Below are 27,847 nucleotides of genomic sequence, written 5' to 3' on the forward strand. Positions count from 1 at the left end.
TTTTCATAGGGAAAATGCATTCTAGTTGTAAGTTACAAAAAAGCTCTGAAATGGTCAAATGCTATTATTATGTTTATTGCTAAGCATGTGGGAATTACAAAATGTATGGTAATTGCTAAAATGTAACTGAGTTTTTAGAATTTTAAAATTGTGTCTTTATTGCTCTATTCAACTTTACTCACAAAAAACCTCCCCTTGTTCAAGTGTCATAGATAAAACAGTACATACAGATGAACAGGGCCTTTAGGAATACCTTCACGTCCCCAGAGATAGAAGAAGAGTCAATAATGACCAAGACTGGGTAGTAAAAAGGGTTTCACCTCAATCCCCAATGATCAGAAGTCATCCATGCCGGCAACTGTTCAAGTGTTCCATGGCAATGAAGCATTACACCATTTTTAGACTGCAAGTGTAGTTCATAGAGAGGCAAAATCCTCCAGAGAATTCACTGATAGTCCCACTGTTTTTAGACTGCATTGAGTAACCCACAGGTTATATCAAACAAGATACATGGGTGCTAGATAGACAGCACCCAACCATATATATTATACCATCCACTTATGCCTTCAGCACATTGAGACAAGCAACAACCTTATGTGCTTACACACAAGTGACACAGTGTATGAAGGTTGTTGTAGCGTTTCTTCATACCCAATGGGGTGAAACATGTCATGACATGACATGCTTCCTAACTGACACTTACTTTGATGACTTTTGTCACTTAACCTGGATGCTGATTAAGGCTGCGACTCTAAAGTTATGCACACAGTGTGATCAGTTTTTGAGTCTTAAAAAGACTGTTTCAGAAACATGATGCAATTCTGCTGAATGATACTGAGGAAAACACAATTTCTTGTATAGTTTTTTTCATTCATTTCTTTAATATTTGTATAATATTAAATATTTCATCTAAGGGTGAGAGTTTTTCTACAAAAAATATACCAAAAAAATCACAGGCCAAAACACATTCCTTGTGAATTTTTCTGATCCAGGGTGGTTTATGACCTTCAGTGCAATGAAAAACAAAAATAAATATAAAACATCCTAAATCCAAATGAAGGATTGCTGACTTTTCAGCCACTGTACTCCTAATTTGCAGGACAGGCAGTCCCCGGGTTACGTACAAGAGAGGGTCCATAGGTTTGTTCTTAAGTTTAATTTATATGTAAGTCGGAACTGTATATTTTATCATTATAGATCCAAACAAAAAATTTTTTTGTCCCACTGACAATTGAAATTTCAAAATTTTTTGCTGTCATGGGAACAAGGATTATCAATGAAACTTTATTACAGATACTTTACAGCTGATCATTGCATTCTGGAACTAAAGTAAAGCATCCAGAGAGTTTCACCAAAGGACACAGGGGCAGAAGAGTCCGTCTGTAACAAGGGATCATCTGTAAGTCAGGTGTCCGTAAGTAGGACCGCTTGTATATGACATTGCTCACATTCATAAACCTGGACACATCTGTATAATGTATAATGACTCCATGCTAAAGGCAGAACCTTACAGGTTTTTCCACTGATTGACATGTGAGAAGCTTAAATTAGTCTGTAGTTATAATTTCTTTTGTACACGAGTAAATACAATTTTCAGGTTGCCTTCTTAGATATTTAAAAAACAATTTATGCATGCTTACTGTTCCAAGAAAGAACTGGGTATTTGATTAAAAATCTTTTATAATGACTATACACTACAAATGCTCTATGGTAACTATACAATTTTGAAGTTCTTATTAACCCCTTAAGGACGCAGCCATTTTACAGCTTAAGGCTCAGTCCCATTTTTTGGATTCTGACCTGCGTCTCTTTATATGGTTATAACTTTTGAACACTTTTACTTATCAAAGCAATTCTGAGATTGTTTTTTCCTCACATGTTGTACTTCATTTTAGTGGTAAATTTTGGCTGATAAGTTTTGCTTTAATTTACAAAAAAAGGAAAAAAATGATGAATTTTTAGAAAAAATTGACATTTTCAAAATTCAAAATCACCGCGTTTTCAGGCAGATCCATTTACCACCTAAATAAGTTGCCGAATAACATTTCCCATTTGTCTACTTTACATTTTCATAATTTTTGAAATGTTTGGATAATTTATTTTGACGTCACGCGGCCTACAAATCGAATAGCGATTTTCCGTATTTTCAGAATTGACTATTTTGGGGATAAATACTGTTTGAAATTAAATTTTACATATTTAGCATAAAAAAAACCCTATATAACCAACCTATTTTCAAATCTGCACCCCACAAACTATCAGAAACAGCTTTTACAAAGATTGTTAACCCCTTGAGATCTTCATAGTAATTGAATCAAAATGGCGGTGAAATTTAGAATGGTCAAATTTTGTCGGTTATACGTTCATTTAGCCCTAAAATTTACACATTTCCAAAAGATAAGAAAAGAAAACCCAACATAAAATTTGTTCTACAGTTTGTTCTACAGTTCTACAGTGCAGCGACCCCCCACATGTGGACATTACTTGTGTTATGGGGGCCCAGCGAGGCGCAGAAGGGAAGGAGCACCCTGCAGCTGCCAGGATTTTAGTTTTCTCGTTGCCCCCTTTTGAAGGCTATAAAATTTTCGCTTTTCCGTTATTTGGGCCATGTGACGGCATTTTTTTTGCGCGATGAGATGCTTTTTCTAGTGTTCCCATTTTGGGGTTGGTATCACCTATTGTTGAAAATTTAGGAACTTTTTTTGAGGTCATGAGTAGAAAAGCATCAATTCTGTACTGGATTTTATACTTTTTTTTTTTCGTGTTCACCGTATATCCTAATAATTCTGTTATCTTTATTCTATGGGTCGATACGATTACGGGGATACCAGACATTAATATTTTTTCTTATGTTTTACTAAATTTGCCAAATAAAACCCTAATGTGGGGAAAAATCTATCATTTTTGCATCGCCGTCTTCCAAGTGGCATAACATTGTTACGTTTTTGGTTACAGAGCTGGTTGATGGCTTGTTTTTTGCGGGACATGTTGTTCTTTGCAACAGTATCATTCTGGAGTACATATGTTTTGTTGATCACTTTTTATTGCATTTTTTTACGGCGTTCATCATATGGGTTCAATAGTTATTTAGTTTTATTCTATGGATTGTTACGGACGCGGTGATACTATATATGTGGGGTTTGTGTTATGATTTAGACTTTTTTGAGCGTTATATGTCTCTTTATATGTTTTGGGGCTTATGGGCATTTTTAGTGATTTATAAAGTTATTTTTTATTGAAAAACATTTTTTTTTTACATTTTTTACTTGATCCACCATAGGATATGAACAAGCAATCATCTGATTGCTTGTTCATTATAATACTCTGCAATACTCATGTATTGCAGGGTATTAGCAGTGCCAGCCTATGCAGATGCATAGGCTGACACTTTGCCTTTAAGATTACGTCACAGACGCCATCTTAAAGGCACCACCTTAAGGCTTCTCTGGGTTCCCGATCGGACCCCAGAAGTGCCAAAACAGCGATCAGCCCCCCCGAAAACGGTGCGGGGGGGGGGGGGGGCGATCGTGTGGTTAAGGCCCCCGGAAGGCATGTTAAATGCCGTGGTCGCGTTGACCGCGGCATTCAACGGGTTAAAAGCTCGCGATTGGAGCCCACTCCGACCGCGGGTGTTAGCCGGGGATGTCAACGGTAGATTATCGTTGAAATCCCGCGGCTAACGATGCCGATTCGGCTGCTATGCAGCGCCGAATCGGCATTGTCTCTGCGCAGTAGCTGTACTGTGCTCAGCGCAGTACAGCTACGGCGCAGAGCGCTAAGGGGTTAAGGCCTCCATACATGAATGCATGCTTTTCTCAGGCTGAGGTCATTTGTGGTCTGTGTGTCCTCAGTAAGTCATACACATATAAGCCAAATGTCCTCAAAAATGGTCTATGAGTATACTGTTTGTAAACCATTATTCAAATCAGCAAAAAAAAACACTGAAGTATGGCAAATTATGTCACTAGCTTGTCCTAATTTCTTGAAAGCCACATGAATGTGATACCTAGCAACTGTTTCTCAAATATAGACCGCACACTGTGTGTCATCCGTGTCCTTTTTATGTTCTCATAGACACAAGAAGGAATAGGACCTGCTCTGATTTTTTTAAGTCTCAGAGCAATGACTTGGACATGGATTCATGGAAGAAACATCCATGAGCATAAGCCCATGGAAATGAATCTGTCCATGTAATAACTGTTAAATTAACAAATAGCATATTGACTAAAATAATGTTTATGTTCATGGGGGAAAACTACATGTTCTGTACTAGCACAGAAATGATCTATCTGCTTTGTGGAAAAGATCTTTATCTTTAAATAGTTTTTATATATGCTCATAGAAGCAATGCTTTTCAGTAAGATTCTCTCTGGAAAGAAGGGATTCACATAGTACAGTTAATAATGTGATATTGTTTAAAGCAATACAAAAGCTATATATAATTTGCATATAAATTATATATATTGTAATGCAAAAGAAATACTAACCCTTGATCTCTCTTCCAGTTTTGTCATCATTACAACTGTGGCGCTACGTTGTTCCCACATCATCCTCCAAAAATCTCCAAAGGTTTCGGGAAGAGGTCCTTGTGTTGCTATATAGGCATTTTGCTTTCTGTAACCATCAATATAATTGGAGTTGATATAATCACTTCCTGGTATGCCTGGAAAACAAGAAGGGTAGGACTGATTGTAATGAACTATATATATCAGTGAATGCAAATGGATAGTTTTCTAATGCTTTTAAAAAGCAAATTGGAAACTTGGAAATTATGACCGTGGAAAGATTTGTAATAATGTTTACATGTCCAAAATATACTGAACAGCTTCAGTTTAATTAGGTTGAAAATAGAAATGCTGGTTCATTTACAAAATAAGATATTGAATGTTAGGCTTAGTACTCCTTGTGATGCCTAGTCATCCAACCATGAACATATTGAAGAAAAATAAAATAGTCACTAAATTGTGCTGACTTTTCAGATCTTGTCTGTAAATTTAGTAAAATAGTTGGATGGAGAAAATCAAGTACATAACTACAAATAAACACACACAAATAGTTGTTGTATTCATGATTCTACTGGATGCATTACAAACACTACAGCTACAGTTTGTATCAAAATATCCATTTCTCATGTCTTGCACTTCAGTGGGATGCGTCCAGTTGGGAACTATCTGGTAGGGCGGGCACTAAGCCTACCTGAACACAAATGTTTCTTTTTTTGGCGGTACAGATATGGAAACCTTTAACATATCTCTAATTTGTTTTGGAAGTTCTCATATGATCCATTATCATGAAACAATGGTGTCATTTTTCCTTTCAGAAATTTGTCTAAGAAAATGAATGTTTCAGACACATTTTGCACCTTGCCTAACAAGACCCTGACTTTGCACAAATGGGCCTAGCTTCATGAGAAGGGAACATGGTTTAGAAAACAAAATAGAGCACCAAAATGCATCATATTTATTCATTAATTAAGCCGTTGAATAGATGTTATAAATGTAGACTACACATTATGAAGAAGAACCACATTCTGATCCATGACCATCCACTAAAAGGAACGTTAATTCAGTTAAAACATAGCTCTAGCATGGCAGCAATATGTATCCAAAACAGTTCTGCATTAATTTTACATGACTTACAATGGTTTATGGATATTTTGCATGTGAATTATAAGGAACATTTGTTGATGTTTAGATAAAAGCTGAGACTACGTGACTGGTTTTTAAAAGTTTTATTCTTTCCTTGTAGAATTACAGTAGAAGTGGTGTATTCACTTGTGTTTAATACAATTTACACTAAAGATACTTTTAACTGGTGCATCATTTCACAGTGGACACTGGTAATGCATAAATTTGGGCAGAATTCTGGCTTAATTTACCTAAAAAATCTGAACCTATGAACTTATTACCACATTTATTTTTTAAGCACTTTATCAACTTGACTTGAAAGGGAGCGACAATGGGCGCAAGAATTCAGCAAAAGTACTTAGGTTAATTTTCTTTAGGTGTTTTAAATATTTTAAACCTTGACTAGAGATGGTTTAAATATGCACAAGATGCACTAAATGTATTATCCAGCATCACCCACAGATCTGCAAATATAATATTAAAGGGGTTTTTCTGTTTTGGCAAATTAATGTTATTGTTTTATGATAACAAGTTATACAATTTTCCAATGTACTTTCTGTATCAATTCATCACAGTTTTCTAAGTCTCTGCTTGCTGTCCTTCTATGGGAAGCTTCATTGTAAACTTCATGTGGATAGAAATCTGACCATGGTCACACAGGTGCACAACTCTGATTACTCTATATGATACTGACAAGTCGTGCACCTGTATAACCATGGTCAGATTTCTGCTGGCAGTAAACATAGAAGCTTTTTATAGAATGGCAGCAAGCAGATATCTAGAAAACTGGGAAGAATTCATACAGAAAGTATATTAGAAAATTGTATAACGAACAATAATATGGTAACACGCCTTTAATTTATATATCTGCTTTATTGTGTCCTTCCTATGTGTTTAAACAACACAGTTTACTTTAGAGCAAGAGAGAATATATAAAGATCTCCTGCTTGCTGTGATTTATGTACAGATACACTGAATAATGATTTGCTGGTGTGTGCTTTTACACTCACATAGCAGGTTAATGATTTTTGTCTATATATAATGTATAATTGGCTTGTAATAAAGATCACCATGTGAGTTATTGTAGATGTAAACAATATACTTATCCCTTAATCAATAGAACGTTAAAGGAAACTCTGGAGTCGTAAACAACAGTTATTCTCATACTGATTATTTGTGGAAATATTCCGGGCATAGGAAGACACTTTACTGGCATTGTTGGAAATGGATTGAATTACTAAAGAAATGGAATTGAATGTTTTTGTTGCCGGAGGGTGCCAGCTAGCAGTGCAGTTTATCAATATTATTATACTTTGGATTCTCTGCCTGCAGTGCTAGACTGGAGCATCTTGTTACATGAGCTGCAAAATGCTGGGGGAAAGGAAATTCACCTTTTAGCAGACATGATGATTCTCCAACTACCGTCTGGAACATTGTTAGGGAAACTATTACAGCAGAGGTCCAAAGCTGGTTCTTTACAATGGTTAATAAAACATGTACCAACTTAAAAAAGTGAATGATTCTAATGTATATGAGCACATATAAAAACATATTTTCTTTTTTTTTCAATACAATTCAACAGTACAGGAAAATATAAGATGCAAAAGCCTTCCACAGCCCTCTCTTCTGATCCAATTTCATTCTAAGCTGCTCATTTCACTTCATAGGGAAGGTGGTTAAGCAGTTTACAGAAAGAAAGGGAGCAGTAGAAATAGTGGTAGTGGTGTTCTGGTTTGACACACTCGCAGGGTCACATGACTATTGGATAGTGAGAAAGAGGCCCCACTCCTTCCTTCAGTGACATCACAGTCCTTAGGTGACATAATTATTGGAGAGAGAGCAGGAGGAAGTGCTACATTCAGCAGGGGCCTCCACCAGATTTTGCACCCAGGAGCCTACACCATCCTTAATAGCAGGGGCGTAACTACAGCGGTAGCAGCCGCTAGGGGGCCCACAGTGTCAGGGTGCCCCTGCATCCAAACCGACACACTGAAGAATTGAGGATGTACACCATTATAAACATATTATGTTGCACATTGTACAGTCTAACATGTATATAACAGTACATCCTCCACAGTACACAGCATGAATCTGCAGCTCAGATAAGAAATGCTGGGGGAAGGGACAGCAGAACGAAAGGACTAGGGATCTCTCATCTCTAATTTCTGCCATGTTGTCAGCAGCTACTGGGACAGATATGTGGAAGTGTTTAAATGTAGATATCAGTGCAGAAATGTATAAGCATAAGTTTATATATGTGTGAGTATACAAATAAAGGTGGTCCCGTATTTAAGAACACCCGACTTACAGATAAGCCCTAGTTACAAACGGACCTCTGGATGTTGGAAATTTACTGTACTTTAGCCTTAGGCTACAATAAACAGCTATAACAGTTATCTAAGGCATCCATAATTTAGATTTATTGTTATTCTGGTTCTAATGACAATCCAACATTTTTTTTAAATCCAATTGTCACAGAGACCAAAAACATTTTTGGCTGGGGTTACAATTATAAAATATACAGTTCCGACTTGCATACAAATTCAACTTAAGAACAAACCTACAGAACCTATCCTGTACGTAACCCAGGGACTACCTGGATGCATATTTTTTGAGGAGGAATGGTGGCTCCATTCAGAAGTCGGCTATGGGGCCATGCCTCTCCTAGTAACGCCCCTGCTTAATGGGCACTATACAAGACAACTTACACAGTCTAGGCATGCAGGGTTTACGTAGACTAACATTAAATTAGGCAGTTAGTACATTTAGGACCTTTGGTAACACTGTGATCTGAACCTGCAACTTTCCCCATTTTAACTTTCTTCAAACAGTTATGCACATTGTCCCGATTAATCTCTAATATGTGGTCACCTAAAAGCATCAGTATCGTCTCAGCTACAAGACGATGCAGGGAAAAGGACATAACACGAGGCAGGGCTGCAGGAAAGGGGGCATTATATGGGTTGGGATAAAGGGGGATTAGTAAGGATGAGGGGAGGGGGGTCGTGAGCCAGACCATAGTTACAGAAAGGTTTAGAACCACTGCTCTATAAAGCATCCCAGTTTGTGAATTCAAATTTAGGGGTATTGGAAACTACATCAAGGTCAGTAAAATATTAAGGACACAAATTGCTTATTATAAAAGTAATCTTTTAATCACACCAGTACTAAAATAAATCATGTCTGTTTCTACTTTAAAACCCAATTAATACAAAGAGACAAAATCAAGATGACACTTGAACCATGGCCTGGCTATGAAATGTTCTGATGTAGTAACATTACAATACTGCATTCCTTCTAAGTGCAGATCTGCTTTAAAGATGGATTAGCTAGTGTTGTAGGAGGAACATCACCAGCCTCATATATTGCTTTAGATTTGCAATATGCATAATTCAGGAGAAAAAAGAATATTCATTTTTCATCCGTGGTATCACAGATCCAGTGATTAGCAGTCCATCACTTACAGAAAGCTATCATGCAAACAATCAAGAGAAACCCAAGTCAAACTAAGATGCTTTTGATTTAAACAGCAGTAGATATATATCAAAAATTATTCTGGCAAGGAATTGTACAGATTAGAAGAATAATGAGCATATGACCTTGGTCGACTTGGTCCATGGCTGATATATAGGCAGAAAATATGACGGAGCTTTCAAACTATAAGCAATAAAAGACTTGAAATAAATCATTTTTGCATTTACCGTAAAGACGTGATATGGTTGGTGCAGGTTTATGTGAAAACTAATAACACACATTTTAAAGAGCAGGCAATGTGATAGCTCAGCACATTATTTGTATAAACTTTAAAAGCCATTTAGTAGGCGCACAGTGTAACGGGATTGGATCGGAATGTCAGGGACTGTACAGCACACAGACAAGATGATTACAGCCTATATTATACTGAACTAACAATGACCCCTGGTTTAACCCGTCCAGATTCGCAATAAATGATGGAAAATGGAGTCACACTGGCTTATGGTGCTAAATAGGATGAAAGCTAGATTACAAAATATAAGAATCAGGCAGAGCTGGAATCCTGGTTTTAGATCCAACTAAGAACTTTGCATACTATGTCCTTGTTTACATGGATTTCCTCACAGTCCTCCCCTTTTACTTCAAAAACTTACTATGGTAATAGGTTTTCTGTAGCCGACCCTGGCATATATGTCTAAGAATAGGTAGCAAGTGCAGAGTCAAAGTATATTGATGTCACTGTCATTTCTACTATCACTTCAGCTTGTCACCTTACCTAGCTTTTTTCTCTTAAGTATAAGAAAGTTACAGGTATTGTAGCATTTTTTCTAATTATTTTTATTTCTGTATGAGGAGAACCCATTCATTTTTCATCATATTTGGTATTTTTCTCAGCTTTCCATTACAATGCACAGAATAACAAATAGTGCCACTATGAAGCATAAAAACAAAAAAAAGGCTGCCATAAATCTCTGTAAATGGAAAATGTTAAAAGTTCTGAATTTCCACTGACACACATGCGTTAGGGAATGAACACCACATATATTTTCATGTACACAATGTAAAACATAGAAAGGTTGTTATTGACCCCCACTAGTTTTTTTGTATTTCAAAATGGAATCAAAAACCAATGTGTGAACACGGCCTTAGAAATCTGGTCTGAGTAGCTACTGTTTGGGGGTCATTTATCTTGTAAGATTTTCTCTTATATTTGAAACTTTTTTTGCCATATTTTGAAATATATTGGCTTAGGAAGTGTCCCTCTATTGGCCCTCTAAAGGCAGATCATTAAAATAGAGGAACTCAATTGGTTTCTCAGTAATTCCCACTAACTGTCTAACTATACTGACTGCCTTATAACACAATAAAATTCACAATACTAAGTATATACACGCCACTCAAAGGGAGAAGATACCACAAACTTCTATACTCAAAGCAGTCTATGATCACCTGTGTAACCTATAACTATGCTATCTGTCAGTGGAAAAATCCCCTGCCAAAGGAAATACACTAATACAATGTATTTGGACGAAAATGGGGATCGTTTTTATTTTATAGTGACTGATGTCTTGGTACATGGAGCTCTTCCTTGCACCTGCACAATGAGGGCAATCACAAAATGGCTGCTGCTCATTTGTATCCCCCTCCCACAGGTGACAAGGGGAGGGGCTGTGACATCACCAGAGATCTGAATAGACCCCCCACATTTACAGCAATCCTGTTACTGGTGATAGCCTGCACTGGTTTTCTCAGCTGAGCTCCCTCTGTTGGTCAATTCTGGGAAAATGTAAAAAAAACTAAAATACAGGCAATTCCTGAGTTATGTGCAAGATAGGTTCTTTAGGTTTATTCTTAAGTTTTATTGGTATGTAAGTCGGAACAGATATATGTTATAATTATAACTATAGATAATTTTTTTTGGTCCCTTTGACAATTGGATTTTCTAAATATTGTGTGCCATGAGACCAGGGATTATCAATAAAACATCATTACAGACACCTTACAGCTGATGATTGCAGCCTGGTACTAAAGAAAAGCATACAGAGAGCTTCACCAGAGGTCACAGTGGGCAGGGAGGTCCGTCTGTAACTAGGGGTTGTCTGTAAGTCAGGTATCCTTAAGTCAGGGACTTCCAGTATATAACTAATTGATATTAAAATTTCCTTTAATGAAAAAATAAAAATTATAAGCACAAAAGAATCTAAAAATTACATAGTATTTTTAACATTATGTATGTGCTATTTTTAATTACATATTCCCTTTAAACAGTGGACAAAGAACCCTTGGATACATCACTAATCTGTAAGAAAAAATGTCAAGTTCTGACACAGACATCCTTGAAATTCATAATTCCTCCTCATCATCAATGCACACCACCACAAAAAACAGTCTTCAAGGGATGCTTCCTATAGATCATAACTGCTGAGCTTGACTGAACAGGGGAATGGTGAGTAGGTTATCTTACTCTATTTTATTGAAGTCCAATACAAGAAACACAAATCTGCTCAACCATAGGTGCTCGGTTCTTAGGTAGCCTTCCGCTCCTTTAAATTAGTATACAACCAAAACAATTTGATCAGCACTCACTTGTTCGTATAGAACGTGGTATAATATTTATTGGTCCAGTGTAAAAGCACTACAAATATACAGCCATGAACTTTTTGGTCTTTAGTCAGAGTGTAAGCTCTTGCGAGCACAGGCCTCACTCATATTGTTTCATATTACTGTTATTACTCTATTATTCTGTGGTGTTTTATTCATTGGTATATGTACCCCATGATTTGTAAAGCGCTACAGAATATGATATATATTTATAGATATTATACATATATGATTATTATTATTATCTGGGAGCCATACTTTATGTTCATAGCAGTTGTAGCCTCCTCTCCTAATGTCCTCAGAGGGATACTACTAGTCTATTACTAATGACTTGGTACAGCAAAGATAATTTGCTTTGCAATAACGGAGTGAGAGAGCAGTAATGTTGTCATGTGTGCCTGACGCAGGGAAATGAGAAAATATTTAATACATTTTTATTAGATTTTACATTGCTTTTTTCTAAGAATGCATCAACAAAGGTACGGCATTACCACAGAGCAGCATCTGTGCACAGAACTTGAATTTGGTTTGTCAATAATACAAGGGCAGCATTACTGACAAGTGAAATTTATAACCTAATATTTTGAGGTATGCATTTAAAAAAATATATTAAATAGCGTCTGAACTCTATTATAGCCTGAGAAATATATGTAAATTTCTTTGGTGAAAAACATGTCATTTCTTGACTTGTTTTATTATGTGTAACTTAATTTGCACCTTTTTCTGCTAGATAAGTTACAATATTTTTCCCCAAGGTGCTAAACTGTTCTTTATAACAACAGCCATATATTGCACAGTATGGATATATTAGGGATATATTGTGTGAATGGATATTTGGGACTACCCATTGCTAAAGGCATTTTTTATATTACTTGTTATGATGTGTTTATCTATAAAGTAGGGTTACCCACAGAGAACAGATCACTACAAACAAGCTTGGGCAAATAAAAATGGAAAGTAATTCTACAGTATGGACAGCCACTGCCGAGCATGCAGAGGACAAACCAATATAATTGTAGAAATCCTGAAATACTTTCACATTATTTCTTAAACTGGAATTTAAGGCAATAACTTCATTCACAAAGTGCAAATGAAAATCATCTGTTGTCTCAAAATGCGTATTACCTTAAAGGGGCATTCCCATGAAGACAAGAATCTTGAATATACTCAGGATTACAAAATAACACATTCTCTAATTTACTGTTATTAACAAAAATTCAGCATTTCACAGATATAATTCCAACCTGTCTCTATCAGTCCTGGTGTATACAATTTTGGTTGCCCTGGGATCCGACCGTAAATAAGAAGTCTAGGGTCGGGCAGGACAGATTGTTCTCCTGTCTTACGCTGCACTGAGCTCCTCTCTGGATCTGGATCCAAGACAAGCACACACACACAGACTTCCTGCCGGCAACCAACTTGAGGAGAGTAAAGCTACAGACAGATAAGGCCTTTATCCAGGGGAGGCGGAAGGAGGCACAGTAGAGCTGACAGTGTATATTATGGTTGTGATATCAGAACTGAGAATGTCATGTGTAATATACATCTCATGGATCTCATCATCTCTCATCTCTGATCTGTCTCGTCACTCTTTCTATGTGTCAGATACTAGTGAATGTTTAGAAGCTAAATAAAAATGTATTTAAACCTCTACCCTGATAACATATCCACATTGTCATCTCACAGCACTAGAGGAATCATAAAGTTTCTGCTTACAGAGTCCCCACCCACACTCTGGAATGTTACACTGACTTGCCTAGGGAGTAATAATAGCTAAAACAGCAATAAACAGGGGTTAAAAATTTTTAGAATTTCTTTTCATGGGCAAAGCCCTTTAAGTAGAGTTTGTTCAGGATTTTCTAGTTCATTTGCTAATACTGTATTCATTACACTTGTAGGAAAAAGGGATAAGGACATTAAACATAGTGGTTGCTGACTTAAATGGAGTGTTTTGCCTGTGTTTTACATTTTATGAAGGAAAATTGAAAATGTGTAGCGTTGGGTCAAAATGGATGTTCATAATTGATAGCTGTCAAAAAATTTGTATTCTGTACATACATTTTGTCAATGCATTATTGATATTTTTCATTTCATTTCAAACAAGTAGTAATTGAGGGAGGAACTGTCTAAAAGAAAAAAAAACTTCCTTTGTTCCCCAAAGCAACCAAACATAACACAGCTTTCAGTTTGTATTCTGCTCTCAGAATATCATAAATTGTTTTCGATGTTTAGTTCTTAGGGGAACAACAAGTTTTTCTTTAGACACTTTAAAGAATCTATCCAAATACTCAATGTCTGATCTGGGCAGTGAAATGTATATAGACAACATTAACAGAGAGTGCCAGAAGAGTGTATTGCTATTACTGCAAGGACAGAATGATATAAACTACAAGTAACTGATTCACTATAGCAAAACCATATACTGTACATTGCACTTTTAAACACAGTAAGCACGTTCATTGTGATTTATTTAATGTCATAATATTGTTTGCCCATGCAAGTGCTTCTGCGTAAGTTAACCACCATGTCCACAGTTATAAGGATAACAACTACTCACTGACATAATAAACACTTGTATATTTCTTTAACACTTTCTATGCGGAGATAAACTTTTGGCCCAGTTGCTGAATATGCAGAAATGCAAAACAGTTGAAAGAAAACTCTTAACGCAGTAAGACAGCTGTTACTACCGCAATTTACTGAAGAAAGAAGGATCTTCTTACCTTCGATGGCTGATAGCAGCACACGTGAGTGATCATATGCAATTACATTTGCATATCTATTCTTTGGTTTATTAACTTCCAGGTTAGAGTGCTCCCATGTGAACTGTTGCCCAGGGTCAATAGACTGTAAATAAAGCAAGAAAACATAATATAGCTGTTGTTTTAATGACAACATAACACTAAAATGACAAAAACACTCAGATCTACATTTATTTTTAAAGTTACCACACATTTTAATTCCAAATGTTTCTTCCTTTAACTGTAAACATCTAGGGCTCCATTGTGGGATAACACTGTATATAATACTACATATTCAATGTCTCCTTTGCATGTATTCCTTTATATTTACTCTGTTGTACTGATGATCATTTGGGTTTTGTAGTCAGTAGTTTTATGAATCACACTGTTGTGTAGTGTAACCCTGCTACTATGTGTATACTCAATCCAGGGGATGTGTATAACTATCCTTACTTCAGATAACAAAAGGAGCTCAACATTCCTATTTATTGTTACCGTACAGTTTTCATTCATTTAGACTTGCATAGCTCTACACCATTTAGAGAAGAATGCATCCGCTGCTGTGACTGACCTTCAATGAACCTACATGCACACATTAAGCAACTGCATAAACAGCCATTCAATAAAATATATTATTGGAATAGCTCCCAAAATAATAATACACAGAATCTCATAGGGTTGTGAATAATTCATAATTTGTGATGTATATCTTGAGATATAGTGTATGACTGGATTCTGCAACAGGATGTCATAAAATAGCCTTCATCTAGTAGGATGACAGGGAAGCTGTAGACAAAGCTGCCATCTTTTATATATTGAAAATGATGGATATAAAGTTTTTATAAATTCTTATTCACATCCACAAACATGGATGGGATATTATAGACTATGGGGCATATTTATCAGGGCCTCTGCGCCATGTCGGTGGTGTAGAGGCCCCAAAATAATCTCAAATGCTAGCTTATTGCTAGTATTTGCGATTATTTGCCCCAATCCGCCACCTTCATGCCAGTAAGACGTAAAGGGGCGTGAAGGGGGGCATGACCTGTGGATAATGTAATACAATGCAAGGACTTCCCGTCTGCCAGATGAACAGATGCGTAGGAACTTTATTAACTTTTACATTTCCATTGGCTGCACATGTTCGTGTGCAAGAACCCAAAACTGTGATTCTTCCTTATACTGAACACCAAAGTGTATGTGAATACACAGTACTGTAAATGTTTTAGTGGGAAAAACCCATATACCACAGGGGAGAAAATACTCTCTGGGGCACATGTATCATAGTTTCAGCTAGCCAAATTGTCTAATTTTAGCGACTTTTGCGGTTTTTGCGCCATTTTTGCAACTTTTAACTCTGTTCTTTTTCAAGTACGCCTTGGTCTGCACCTTGTGTAGTGTGCCTTATGTATCTTAGTTTTCCAGATGTTCCGTGCAACATTTTGCCTTTTGTGTGCCATTTTTGGCGCAATTCTGCACCTGGTCCAGGGTAGGTGCAAAGGAATTTTTCTTTTCATGGACCTGATTTTAACATGTACATTGGAATTATTTCACATGCTTTAACTGTTTAACATTTTGCACAGTAACCTCTTTTGTCAAAATTTTTAAATTAAAATTTTTTTTTTTATTGGTTACTTCTAAGGGTGAGGTCACACGTAGCAGTTTAATTGCATTTATAATGCATTTTGAAACTAATTACAACAGCTGAGGAGAGGTGATTTGCCTTATTTCATTACTGTTAATATACATAAGCCACCCTGTGAGATACATCTTTGGCAGGGGAAGGGTTAAGACACCTGTGAAAGGGTTGTCTCATGTAGAAAACCCCTTTTCATTTGAAGCATTGTAGCAAATGGAAGACATGGCGCCAAGACCCTGCTCTATGTGCCACAGAGGAATGCTGCCCACTGGTAACTTGACATATAAAGCTTGGAACTCCTACCATAAACATCATGTGATTTCACACACATGTAAGACTACCAAGCTCAAATGATGCCAAACTCACAACAATTAATAGTTTTTGGGCTGTATACAGCAAGGAGGGTTTTGTTAATAACTGAAGTTGTATACTTTTCAGAACTGATATTTTCGTGGCTGCAATCCAAATCTTGATAAAGGTGACTCACCCAATCAGTACTTGATGAGTGAGCAATGTAATCACACAATGAATGAAGCTGGGGAGGATGTGCTTCACATAATCAACATTCTCAGCTCACATCAATTCGCCTATTTTTTTTTTTGCTTTTTCAAGGTTGAAATGCAATTTGATCTCTTTTCCCAATAACGATACATGCCATGTCAAGCATACTCCTAGCTCCAATCATCTAAAGCGGCTTAGAAGTATGAAAAGTCAAGCAGATGTCTTTGTCAGCCATTCAGCAGTTCATCGGTGTACTAGGGCATTGCCATCAGCATATTATACAGCACTTTCTGTATATTTCCATAAGATTAAAGTCCAGATGGTCAAATCCACTTATTAACTCTAAAGCCTGTGGGCAGAGGCAGGTGGAATCTACTACGATTGCATCTCTACATGTCTGTTATGAATCATCATAAACAATTGTGAAAATCTCAGGACTAAAAATGGACAGTGACCCGAAGCAAACAAACAGATGCATACACAAGCACACAAAGGCATGCACATAGACACGCACACATACATATACATACAAAGACAGAATGATTTCTGAAAGACTAATGACCGATTTCCACTTAGTCTGCCTTAAAAGGTTTAATAAGCACATTAAAGGTTTAATGGAAAAATCTTTGGGAGGATTTAGTACACAAGTCATACCAATGGCACATATCACTTAAATGGGAAACAGTGCTTGCAGAACTCATAAACCTGACAGGTAAACTATGTATAAAAGACATTGGGGCAGATTTACTTACCCGGTCCATTCGCGATCCAGCGGTGCATTCTCTGCGGTGGATTTGGGTCTTCCGACGATTCACTAAGGCAGTTTCTCCGACGTCCACCAGGTGTCACTACTGCGCTGAAGTCCGCCAAGGTTCGCCGGAGTTCACAATCCTATTCCTAGGGAAGGTAAGCACGTGTCCAGCGACATTTTTTTTTTTTCAATGCGGCGGTTTCTCCGAATCCGTCGGGTTTTCGTTCAGCCACATCCCCCGATTTCCGTTGCTTGCACGCCGACGCCGCTGCGCCACAATCCGATCGCGTGCGCCAAGAGCCCGGGGCAATTCAGGGAAAATCAGCGCAAATCGGAAATATTCGGGTAACACACCGGGAAAACGCGAATCGGGCCATTAGTAAATGACCCCCATTGAGGCAGATTTATCAAGCTGTCTGAAAGTCAGAATATTTCTAGTTGCTCATGGCAACCTGTGATTGGTTGCCATGAGCAACTACAAATATTCTGACTTTCAGACAGTCCCCTCTATTCATGAGCACTTGTAAAATGAAAGCTTAGCTGTGATTGATTGCTATCGGCAACTAGAAATATTCTGACTTTCAGATTTTTGATAAATCTGCCCCATTGTGTATGAACATTAGATACTCCACTTAGCTACACATATAAAGGACCTGGCTGATACTGGTTCTCTTTCTTGTAAACCATGTCTTAGCTATATGCACCATGTATTCATATTATTATATTCCAGTTTATATACAGAATTAGATTACATGCATACTGATACTTATTGTATCTGTAGGAGCTGCTTCATGCTATCATGTAGCTTTATTCACACTCTGTAGGGCAGCCGGAGATTGCATAGTAAAGTTATCAGCTGTCTCAATTGTATTATAGGGTTTTGGTCTCCTCTAGTGTATGTTGTGATGTCAGGAGACAGAAAGTCAAGTTCAGAAGGGACCAGAAGCGGAGCTACCAGAGTAAGGGAGTGGTAAGAATGTTTTTTTTATGTTTCCATTCCACTGAAAATTCTTTCACATCGATTTTACAACACTGGAAAATCTTTATAAATACAGACATTTTAAAGCATTCAGGTATAAAAATGTTTTCCCAGAATCCATTCTTTATCCATGAAATTCCCGGAAGAAAAAGTGAGCATCATAATATTGAAAGTAAAATAAATAGCAAAAATTTATATTTTCCAAGCCATAAAATAAATAACTAAAAGCAAAAGTGTCAGGAAAAAAGAAATTTTTTAGTTTAAATCTAAGGGGCATATTTACTAAGCATCAATTTAGGGCAACAGAACCAATTCCATTACAATGACAAATGCTGCAGATGTACAAATGTACAGATCTGGTGCATATTGTCCGAGGTATAGCCAAAAATCTTTTAGTCCAAAATGTGCTATAAAACAGACCCAACCATTTGAGTAAATGTGCCTTTATGGCCAATGACAACAGTTCCAATAATTATAGTTTGTGGTTATGAAAAAAATTATTCATGTTCATAAAGCAACAAAATCACTGATTTCCAGAAATGAATTTTGAAAAAGCTCTTCTAATGCTTCTAAACATATGAATATTGTACTTGTATTTTATGATGGAATGAATAGCTAATGGGATTTTACAAAGTCAAGTTCCTCTGGCTGAATCAGAATTACAATTTCCTCAGATATAGAACTTGTGTAGTTGCATTAAATTTAAAAGACAGATTATTTGAAGGATTAAAGTTGCTTCAGGAAAAATTGTATTTAATGTGCCATGTACTATTCTGTGATGTGGCTTCTGCAAAATGACAAGTGTCTGCACAGCACAATCTGCAACTTCTACTTTTAGCTGGCTACCTATGACTATTTTACTTTGTGTCCAAAATGCTTCAGATAATCTATCTGTGAGATGTGCACGTTCACACTTAATGCTATGACTTATTATAGTTTGGAATTTTAGGCTATGGTGATCTTTACTTCCCTCTTTGCTTTTCACATACAGCTGGTAACGTATTCCTGGGCACAATCTCATATATATATAATTTCTGGAAAGTAAAACTGCAAGTAAACACTAATATGTAGAACAATCTACACATTGTACGGTATGTAGCTATAAAATGGGACACCTTTTTAAGCCATAAACTTTCCACCTATGTTTTGCAATTTACTATTACTATCTAAATTCTGTCTGCCAAGTAAACAATGTTTAAGTTTTGATAGCTGAAGCAGGTATATCAATCATCATGTTTGATATTTACTATAGGGTGCAGATATAAGGGTATACTATATGTATGGTTTTGGGAAAGAATAAAATACTAATGAAACTAGTTTAACTAATATACAGATATTGTTCACATTAACTTGCTGATCATCAAGGTGATGGGACCCCTATGGATCATAAGAACAAAGGTCCGTTGTACCCCCATCGTATCCTGAGATGAAGAGAGCAGCTGATCCTGCATATAATAGCGGCACATGTCGCTTAAAAAATCCTTGACAGATTGTGATTAAGAACACAATAACTAGGTAGGGTCACATAGACACATATATTATATACCATAAGGAGGAAAAGGTACAGCAAGAGAGCTTGTTCCCCTCTATGACTTGCTGTTAAAGCAGGAGTTGGGAAAGGGGGAGGCGGTGCTAGAAACACTATAAATCTCACCTTCTTCAGTGCTCATTGGCATTCCCTGTTTAGAAGGACAATGCACCTATCCCGATCCCTGTCACACACCTGTTACAGCAAAAGTTTCTATGTGTGGCATAGGTGCACACCAGTATTTGGGGCAGGAGTATTGTCCTCTGTAAACAAAGAGATCAACAGTGACAGGCAGTGCACGGGTAAACGCGAGCGCCAGAGGAGTATAAGATTTTTTTTTTTGTTTTTCTAACCCCCCCCCCTAAACCTTATATAACTGTTTAAAGCCCAGACAATCTCTGTAAGCCAAACTCTTTGTCTCTGTCATGATAGAATAGGCGGCTGGCTTATCTAATTAACAGAAGCAGCCACTCCCTTTAAGTGCATTATAAACAAAGAGAGAGGAAGAGGAGGCTCTCTGGGTATCAGAAAAACACATTAGTGGAGGTTCTGGGTTCACTTAATGGGTCCTATATTTGATTCAGTGGGGTCCCAGGACCAGAGCGTGCCAGGAGCAGGAAAGTACCCTGGAGTGGTACTTGTCAGATGTGTTTTACTGCTTCTGAGTCCTCTCTTTCTCCTTGCACAGGTCTGCTCTGGGTACAACCATCCAAAGAGGCATATGGGAAGGAGAAGATTTAATTATTTTTATCTGCTCTGCTATTTTTGTCAGTATTTGTCTGCTCTGAGGGACTCCAGTATTAGTAGTTTTATGCTCTGTGAGTCTCTAGTATAAGTAGTTTTATGCTCTGGGGGTTCCAGTATTAGTAGCTTTATTCTCTGTGAGTTTCTAGCATTAGTAGTTTTATGCTCTGGGGGTTCTAGTATTAGTAGTTTTTTGCTGTTTGATGGTTCCAGCATTAGTAGTTTTATGCTCTGAGGGTCCCCAGTATAGTTATTTGCTATGGGTACTGCAGTATTATTTGTCTGCCCTGGGGGTCTACAGTATTATTATTGTCAGGTGCCCATAGGCTATATAAAACTAATTACCAATCTTCTCTTAAAATTAACATTCTTAGTTTCAATCAGTTAAAAGTATATAAAAGTATACCTGCCTCCCTGTCAGCAAAGATTGAGTCATGTAGGCATGATCCTGTTGCATTACAGCTCTGCAAGCTCTCCTTCTTCATCCCCCCTCATGTACATGTGAACGACCTGAGATTTGCTTGCAGCATGAGGTCAGCTCATGTTTTCATGAAGTAGGGTGGAAGAGGGAGCAGGAGAGTAGAGCAGTGATAACATAGAATTACAACAGGCACCTCCATGACTGGATCCTCTTTGTTAACAGGGTACCAGGTATACTTTTATTTACTAAACTTTAACTTAATTTAAACTGAATGGAACTAAGAATGTTAATTATAAACAAAAATTGGTAATTAGTATTAAAAAACCTATAGAAACCTGTCATTAAGGCGAAACACCGATGGCAGGCTCCATTCAAACAAGGCATTATACAGTAGTCTGATCACAGGTCAGCTGACAATATGGAGAAAAAAAGGCCCATTAGTGATCCGTTAAAATGAAAAAGAACCTAAAATCAGTGTGGCAGAAGTATAAGAACCATGAACTCTAAAACACATTCATGTTGAAGTATCGTTGTAATCATAGGCATTTAACGCTAACCACTGTATTTATGTTATTACTAAGGTAATCATCCCATTATGGATCACCATTTGGTTATTCTTGGAAAATTATGTTTGTATCAGAAAACCACTGAAATGTTTGTGTGCTGTTTCTAATATAATAAAACCTAATAATGTATAAGAGACTTCCAATTTAATTTTGCTAGTAGCTACATACTTGTGATTATTAAGATAAATGACAGAATGATACTAGTAAGTTTATATCACATTAGGGACACTAATGTAATTAGCAAATCAAGGAGAATGTAATGAATAAATTAAGCTTAATGGTAATTGTAGTACTGCATTTTGCTCATCACACAGGGATAAGTCAAAAGGCCTTGGAAATCATAATAAACATTAAAGGTTGCCTCTTTTACAGGAAAAACATACCACTTAAAATAGTTAATAAAATATCATGAATAAGCTATAAACCCCCAAAATGAAGTATATGCACAGTGTATGCCCTGCCAAAAAAATATACTTTCATTACCAAAAAAAAGAAAGCCTGTACAATGTGGCAGTACAAATTTACTCTGAATGTTTCTGCTTTCATTTTATACTCATGTAAAAAAAAAAAACATAAATACCTCATATTCTTGAGAAAACTTCAAGTTGTCATTTGCTTTTAACCTCTCAATGTGATCTGCAAGCTCCAAAATGGGAATAGGTGGGTGACTGGCCATGCCTGTAAAAGAAGAATTGAAGACATGTATAGTGGCATTGATATAGAGTAGGTACTAATATGATATACAGTTAAAAAAGCAGAATGAGAATAATTGTGAAGGTAGTAAAGATGCTGTATGTGAGAAGCAAGCAGATAAGTTTGGTTATTTGAAGCTGAACATGCTTTGGAGGGATGAGCTTTGACACATGAGTAGTCACCAAGCATATTCCCAAAGCCAACTCGCCTAGTGTGAAGGATATTGTGCAATGGATCATGATGTTAGCTGGGTAAGGAAAGTGATCACTGTTAGACGCAGGTAGAGACATCTACAGTTTCAAACCCTTTGTTCTGCACTGTATGAAATGGCAATAAGTAAGTGGTGAGATAGTTGTGAACGAAACAGAAAATGAAAAGCTCCTAAAAGGGAAAGAAACCAAGAAATTAAAAAAAGGCATAATGAAGGCAAACTAACTTGAAGAATGGAGGTTACCAGGGTAACCGGCGACACCTGAACCTGAAAAGGAAATGGGGGTATAAATAAAAAATGAATTATGCCATGAAATTCAATGGGTAATCCAATTTATTCTCTCCAGAGCACATTCAAGTCATGAAGTCAATAGGTTGGGTCACCCATAAAATGACAATCTGACAGCAGGTTAAAATGTTTCATGGGATGACAACTTGATATTCTGAAAACAGATTACCTTATTATAAACCTAAAATGATATAGGTAATGATATAGGTAATGGACATGCCCAATATGGTATATAGCATGCACATTTTCTATAAAAGTTGGTTTGGGGGTGTTGTATGACTATTGGAGAGGTGTCAAAAATGTTTTCACTATTAGTAGATTGTAGAGAGAGGGGTTCTGGTGCTGTCTGCTAGAGTAAAATGGTTCTGTAGAAAACACTCTGAGCCCAACCTCTGAAAAATGCCTACAATCTACTCAAGGTGTAAACATCTTTGTCTTACAAAGACACCTGTAAAGAATAAAAAGACAAACACAAAAATGGGGTAACTATTTCAACCTGCCAGCTGCAACGAGTAGTAGTAATGCCTGTAATAAGATTGTAATGTATCCTTCTGGCTGGCAGCAGTGGTGTACACTCCAGATGTCGCCGACATACAGCTTACTAAGTATTACGTAATATACATTGTCAGTATGTGGATATATAGAAAGGATTTCTATACATTTAATTGCGGTGGACACAGCTGGCTTGTAGATCTGAATAAGCATACCCCATATTATTATTCAGGAATAGAAAGGAAACATGATGGATTTAGGGGGCTTAAGCTGGAATTCTTGGTACTTATAACATATGTTAAATTAAAAAAAAAAGGTGAGGGTTCATGATGGTCTACAAAATTTACTTTCCAACTTACTACTTACATAGTCTTTACTTAGTCAAGTTGGAAACGATTTTATAAAGTTAGAACGACTTAATGAAGATCCAACCTATCGTAATATTATAAGCCAGAAAAACATTAGGGTGCTAGTGCTAGAATTATTTAGAAGGTCATGTTCAGATCCAGATCAAGACCCCTGTGAATGGGAGTGAGTAGCCAACATAAGACAATAAGACTTTTCAAAAATGGTGGTTGATCAATGTGAAGGGTATAAGAACTTGTACAGCAAAAGTAAGAGACAAAGATGTTTAGACCTTTTCGAGCGAATCGTGGGAGAGAGTAATTATCATATAAGGACTGAGTGGTAGATTGGTTAGAGAGGGAGGACACAGAGCCAATCAGTGAGGCGTAGGGGACTGAATTACTGTTCAAAGCTGAAAGAAGTAAAAGCCAATTGAACATTGTAAGCCAAATATTAGCAAGTATAAAATACATCTGCACACATACATTCTAAAAGGAGGAACATTCACTTAGGTATGGACATATTACAGTGACACTAAACCAAACAAAAAGTATCAAACAAAAATCCAAGGAAAACAAGAACAAATAGAATGATGGAAACCAAAGAACAAAGGATTTGTCTACTAAATTTATAAAGAAAGTGAGACATACTGTACAACTGGTGAAAAAAAAAACATTGACTAGGTTGTATAGCGTTACTTGTTTAAAATGATTGACCCGTATAGCAAAATGCAGACATAATATTGAAAGGGTTTAACCATTTTATGTTGATGAAAAAAGTGTATAAGTATATATATGAGTTAGGATTACGGTACATAGCTGGTATTTAAGCTAAATGACCATCATTAGCAGTATCAGGCATGGTCACAACAGTATGTAGAGTGCACATCCAAAACTGAGAGTCAGAGGTGCTGGGAGTCAAATCCCTACAGAACTGTGCCATCAGTATCTACTGAAGGGTGTTAATGTGATATAAGAACAAAACTGTGGTTCTGAAAAGATAAAACATGTCTTACAAGAGCAGAGTTGCACAAACCCACAAGCATCCAAAGTTTATGGGGATGTGCCAATTCTCATGGAGAGATTGAGGGGAATTTATCATGACTGTTGTATTAAATTATTAAATGCAGGTCTTACAATATTCTTCTCTGGCACCCCCAACCCCCCCCCCCCCACCATCCCACCTCGCTCACCATCCCGACACACCCAAAGTGGCGTGCGGGTCAGAAATACAGGGAAACTGGTGGGGATGGGGAGAAAACTGTCAGAGAAGGCTTAATGAATCTCCCAAAATTGTGTGTGAAGGGAAGGGGGGGGACTTTTGAGCATGTAGAATTTTATTTTAAAATTTTACTTATCCTGTGTTTTCAAAGGAATTAAGAGTTGTCTGGCTTAGAATTGTTACCCTTTACCTCTTGCATATGTATAGAGGGATCAAGAAAAAGGACTCAAGCCAAGAGAGGTATTTTATGAGAGGTGTATTAGGATGAGCTATCCATATAATTTACTAGTGCTTGTAAATATATAATTTACAAGCACTAGAAATATTATGTGTGTAGATAAAATTGATAAATAACTTAATAGCCTTTCTTAAATGTTACAATTTTTTTTCAATAATGATGTCCAGTGCTGGTACAGTATATCTCCTCATGTTTATTATTTCTTAAAAAGAAATGTTAAACAGATTATACTTTACAGGTGAACTTATAAATAAAACTAAAACTGGTGGTTGATTTACACCATGAATGAAGCCTGCATAGGCCTCATTGGAGGTAAAGACTTTTTTTAGGCAAAGTTTACAATGGAGACAGTGACACTTCTCACCTGGTGTTTGAAAGTTAAGTCGCCTAAGTTCTACAGGATCAGTGGGATGATGTGATGGGATCTCTTTATTGTTAGGTAAGCTGCTCTTTCGGGAATCAGTCTCAGTCCTCTTCCTGTCATGAAAATTCAAAGAATGATAATGTCACTTCCTGAATTTCAGGGGGTTTACACGCATAGTAAGACCATTTATTGATTACGTAATGCAATAGATAGTTACATAGTCAGTAACATGAAAATAGACACAAGTCCATCAAATCCAACCATATTTTTTTACCGTGTTGATACAGAGGAAGGTAAAACCCCTGTTGAATGGACATCAATTATATTACATTAGGGGAAAAATTTCCGGCCCCAAATTAGAATAATCCCTGAATAAACCTTTCCCTCCAGAAGTCCGACTTTCATAGCTTGTTGAAAAGTTGTCCAACAGTCGTGACCAACATTCATTTATGAATAAATTATAATCATAAATTCCATTTATCATTAAAAAAAGCTATCCCTTTCTTACAAGCTACCGTATTTATACCAATGTTATCTTATACCATTCCTTGTATGTTTGCAATGTATGTCTATTGGTCCCTTACACTGTTAGATCTCTTTTACTTAATATTTGTACATTTATATGCACCTCTAAGGAATTTTTAAAGAAAAACAATTATAATTTTTCTAGCATTTCATTATAAGGCAGACCTTTCATCCTACTTACTAACTGGATTGCTTGTCATTGAACACTCTCGAACTCTCCTATGTCCTTTTTGGCATGTGGAGACCTAACCTGTTTCCCATAATCGAGGTTCAGTCTTACTAGTACTTAATAAAGGTGTTATCCTGCATTGTAGCACAGTGTCCCTGGTCTTTATCTCTTTTTCACCCTAACATTGTACAGGCAGTCCCAGGGTTACGTACAAAATAGGGTCCAGAGGTTTGTTCTTAAGTTGTATTTGTATGTAAGTCGAAACTGTATATTTTATAATTGTAGATCCAGACAAAAAAAATTTGGCCCCAGTGACAGTTGAAGTTTAAACATTTTTTTTTGTAATGGGACCAAGGATTATCAATAAAGCTTCATTACAGACACTTTACAGCAGATTATTGCAATATTCTGGGACTATAGTAAAGCATTCAGAAAGCTTCACCAGAGGTCAGAGGGGTCTGTCTGTAACTATGGGTTGTCTGTAAGTCGGGTGTCCTTAAGTAGGGGACCGCCTGTATTTGATTTTGCAAACTAGAAAAAAATAATCTAATATCTCTGACTAAAATGTGCACACCTACCACAGACTGGCTATTTTTCTAATTTATCATTTTGGGTGGTAACCACATTAAAACATTTATTAATGTCAAATTAGATTGCATACAGTCAATTAAAAATTATTTAAATGTTATAAGGGCCTAAAATTAAGAACACAATTAGGAAAGATAAATGTGGCCTAGCATGTTGCTATCTAATTCAAGCTGCAATAGCATACTTCTACTTGACACAAGATTCATGTTGACTCTTTTAGTCTTTTAAAAAAATTCCCGCATTTTTGAAGATCACGTTGTGATATAATCCTGCCATTAGTGCATGCTCTCTGTACCACTCTAGTTTAAAATGTATAACGGATGCCAGTGGCAAAAGTGTCAATTTTTGTTAAGAGACCATTGAACTCGGAGACAGATGGAGCCCTACAAGTACATATTAGCTCATTTACGTGTTGTCAATTTGCTAGATTGTGTTGAGCAGCCAACACCACTGCTTTCTGTAAACATATGGCTAATTGTTTTCTGGACAACACTGTCTGAATCCCCCTGCAAATGATCCTTTGCCTCGGCACACTTCAAATTCACAATCTTTCCGATGAGGCTAGTTACAATGAGCTAGATCCATGGCTCAGTTGTTTAATGTGTCACAAAAGAACTCATCAATTTCCTATCTTAATAAAATCTTATGCCAGTGCCATTTGCTGAGAGTATTTTCTGCTCACTTTTAGCATAACAAAGACCAGGAGTTTATTACCTATGTAGAGGTATTGGAAACATTTAATTATTTGTAGGTGGTGATATCAGCAAACTGAATACTAATTACAGAAAGTAAGCCTAGGCTAGATGAGCCACACAAGTGAGCTCAAGAAGAGAAAATTAATCAATTCTGAGACTTTGCAGGCAGGGTCTTCACTTCAAGTAACAAAGCAAATTTATTAAGTCTGGTTTTGGAATAAAATAAAAACGTCTAATAACGATCCAGTGACTCACACGTACTGTGGATTCATTAACCTAACAAAGGCTTCTTCTTGTTTTCCTTTAGCTACATACAATGTGTTTCTCACTTTACAAAGAAGCCAAATTTTAACAATACTGGTGCTATTGCCATGAAAAACCATACTTATTAATATACAGTAAAGAGAAAAGTTTTTTCCCCGGACATATTATTGTATGAAAAGGAT

General features: G+C 36.7%; 1 protein-coding gene across 43 annotated transcripts in view; it reads right to left on the reverse strand.

Moving 5' to 3' along the window:
- PTPRD (protein tyrosine phosphatase receptor type D) overlaps nucleotides 1-27,847 on the reverse strand; it is a 1,096,207-nt gene that overhangs the window by 32,656 nt on the left and 1,035,704 nt on the right. For 23 of the 43 annotated variants that reach the window (XM_072152314.1, XM_072152279.1, XM_072152402.1 and 20 more), the window contains 5 exons: nucleotides 25,425-25,537; nucleotides 23,894-24,013; nucleotides 22,153-22,250; nucleotides 14,426-14,549; nucleotides 4,488-4,663 (listed from right to left, as the gene is read on the reverse strand). In XM_072152314.1, coding sequence (XP_072008415.1) covers nucleotides 4,488-4,663; nucleotides 14,426-14,549; nucleotides 22,153-22,250; nucleotides 23,894-24,013; nucleotides 25,425-25,537 — 631 coding nt within the window. Of the gene's footprint in view, nucleotides 1-4,487; nucleotides 4,664-14,425; nucleotides 14,550-22,152; nucleotides 22,251-22,701; nucleotides 22,744-23,893; nucleotides 24,014-25,424; nucleotides 25,538-27,847 lie in introns of all 43 variants that reach the window. The other 20 variants (XM_072152446.1, XM_072152436.1, XM_072152451.1 and 17 more) reach the window with 2 other exon arrangements.

This window comes from Engystomops pustulosus, chromosome 1, assembly GCF_040894005.1.
Source record: "Engystomops pustulosus chromosome 1, aEngPut4.maternal, whole genome shotgun sequence".
Classification (NCBI taxonomy): Eukaryota; Metazoa; Chordata; class Amphibia; order Anura; family Leptodactylidae; genus Engystomops; species Engystomops pustulosus.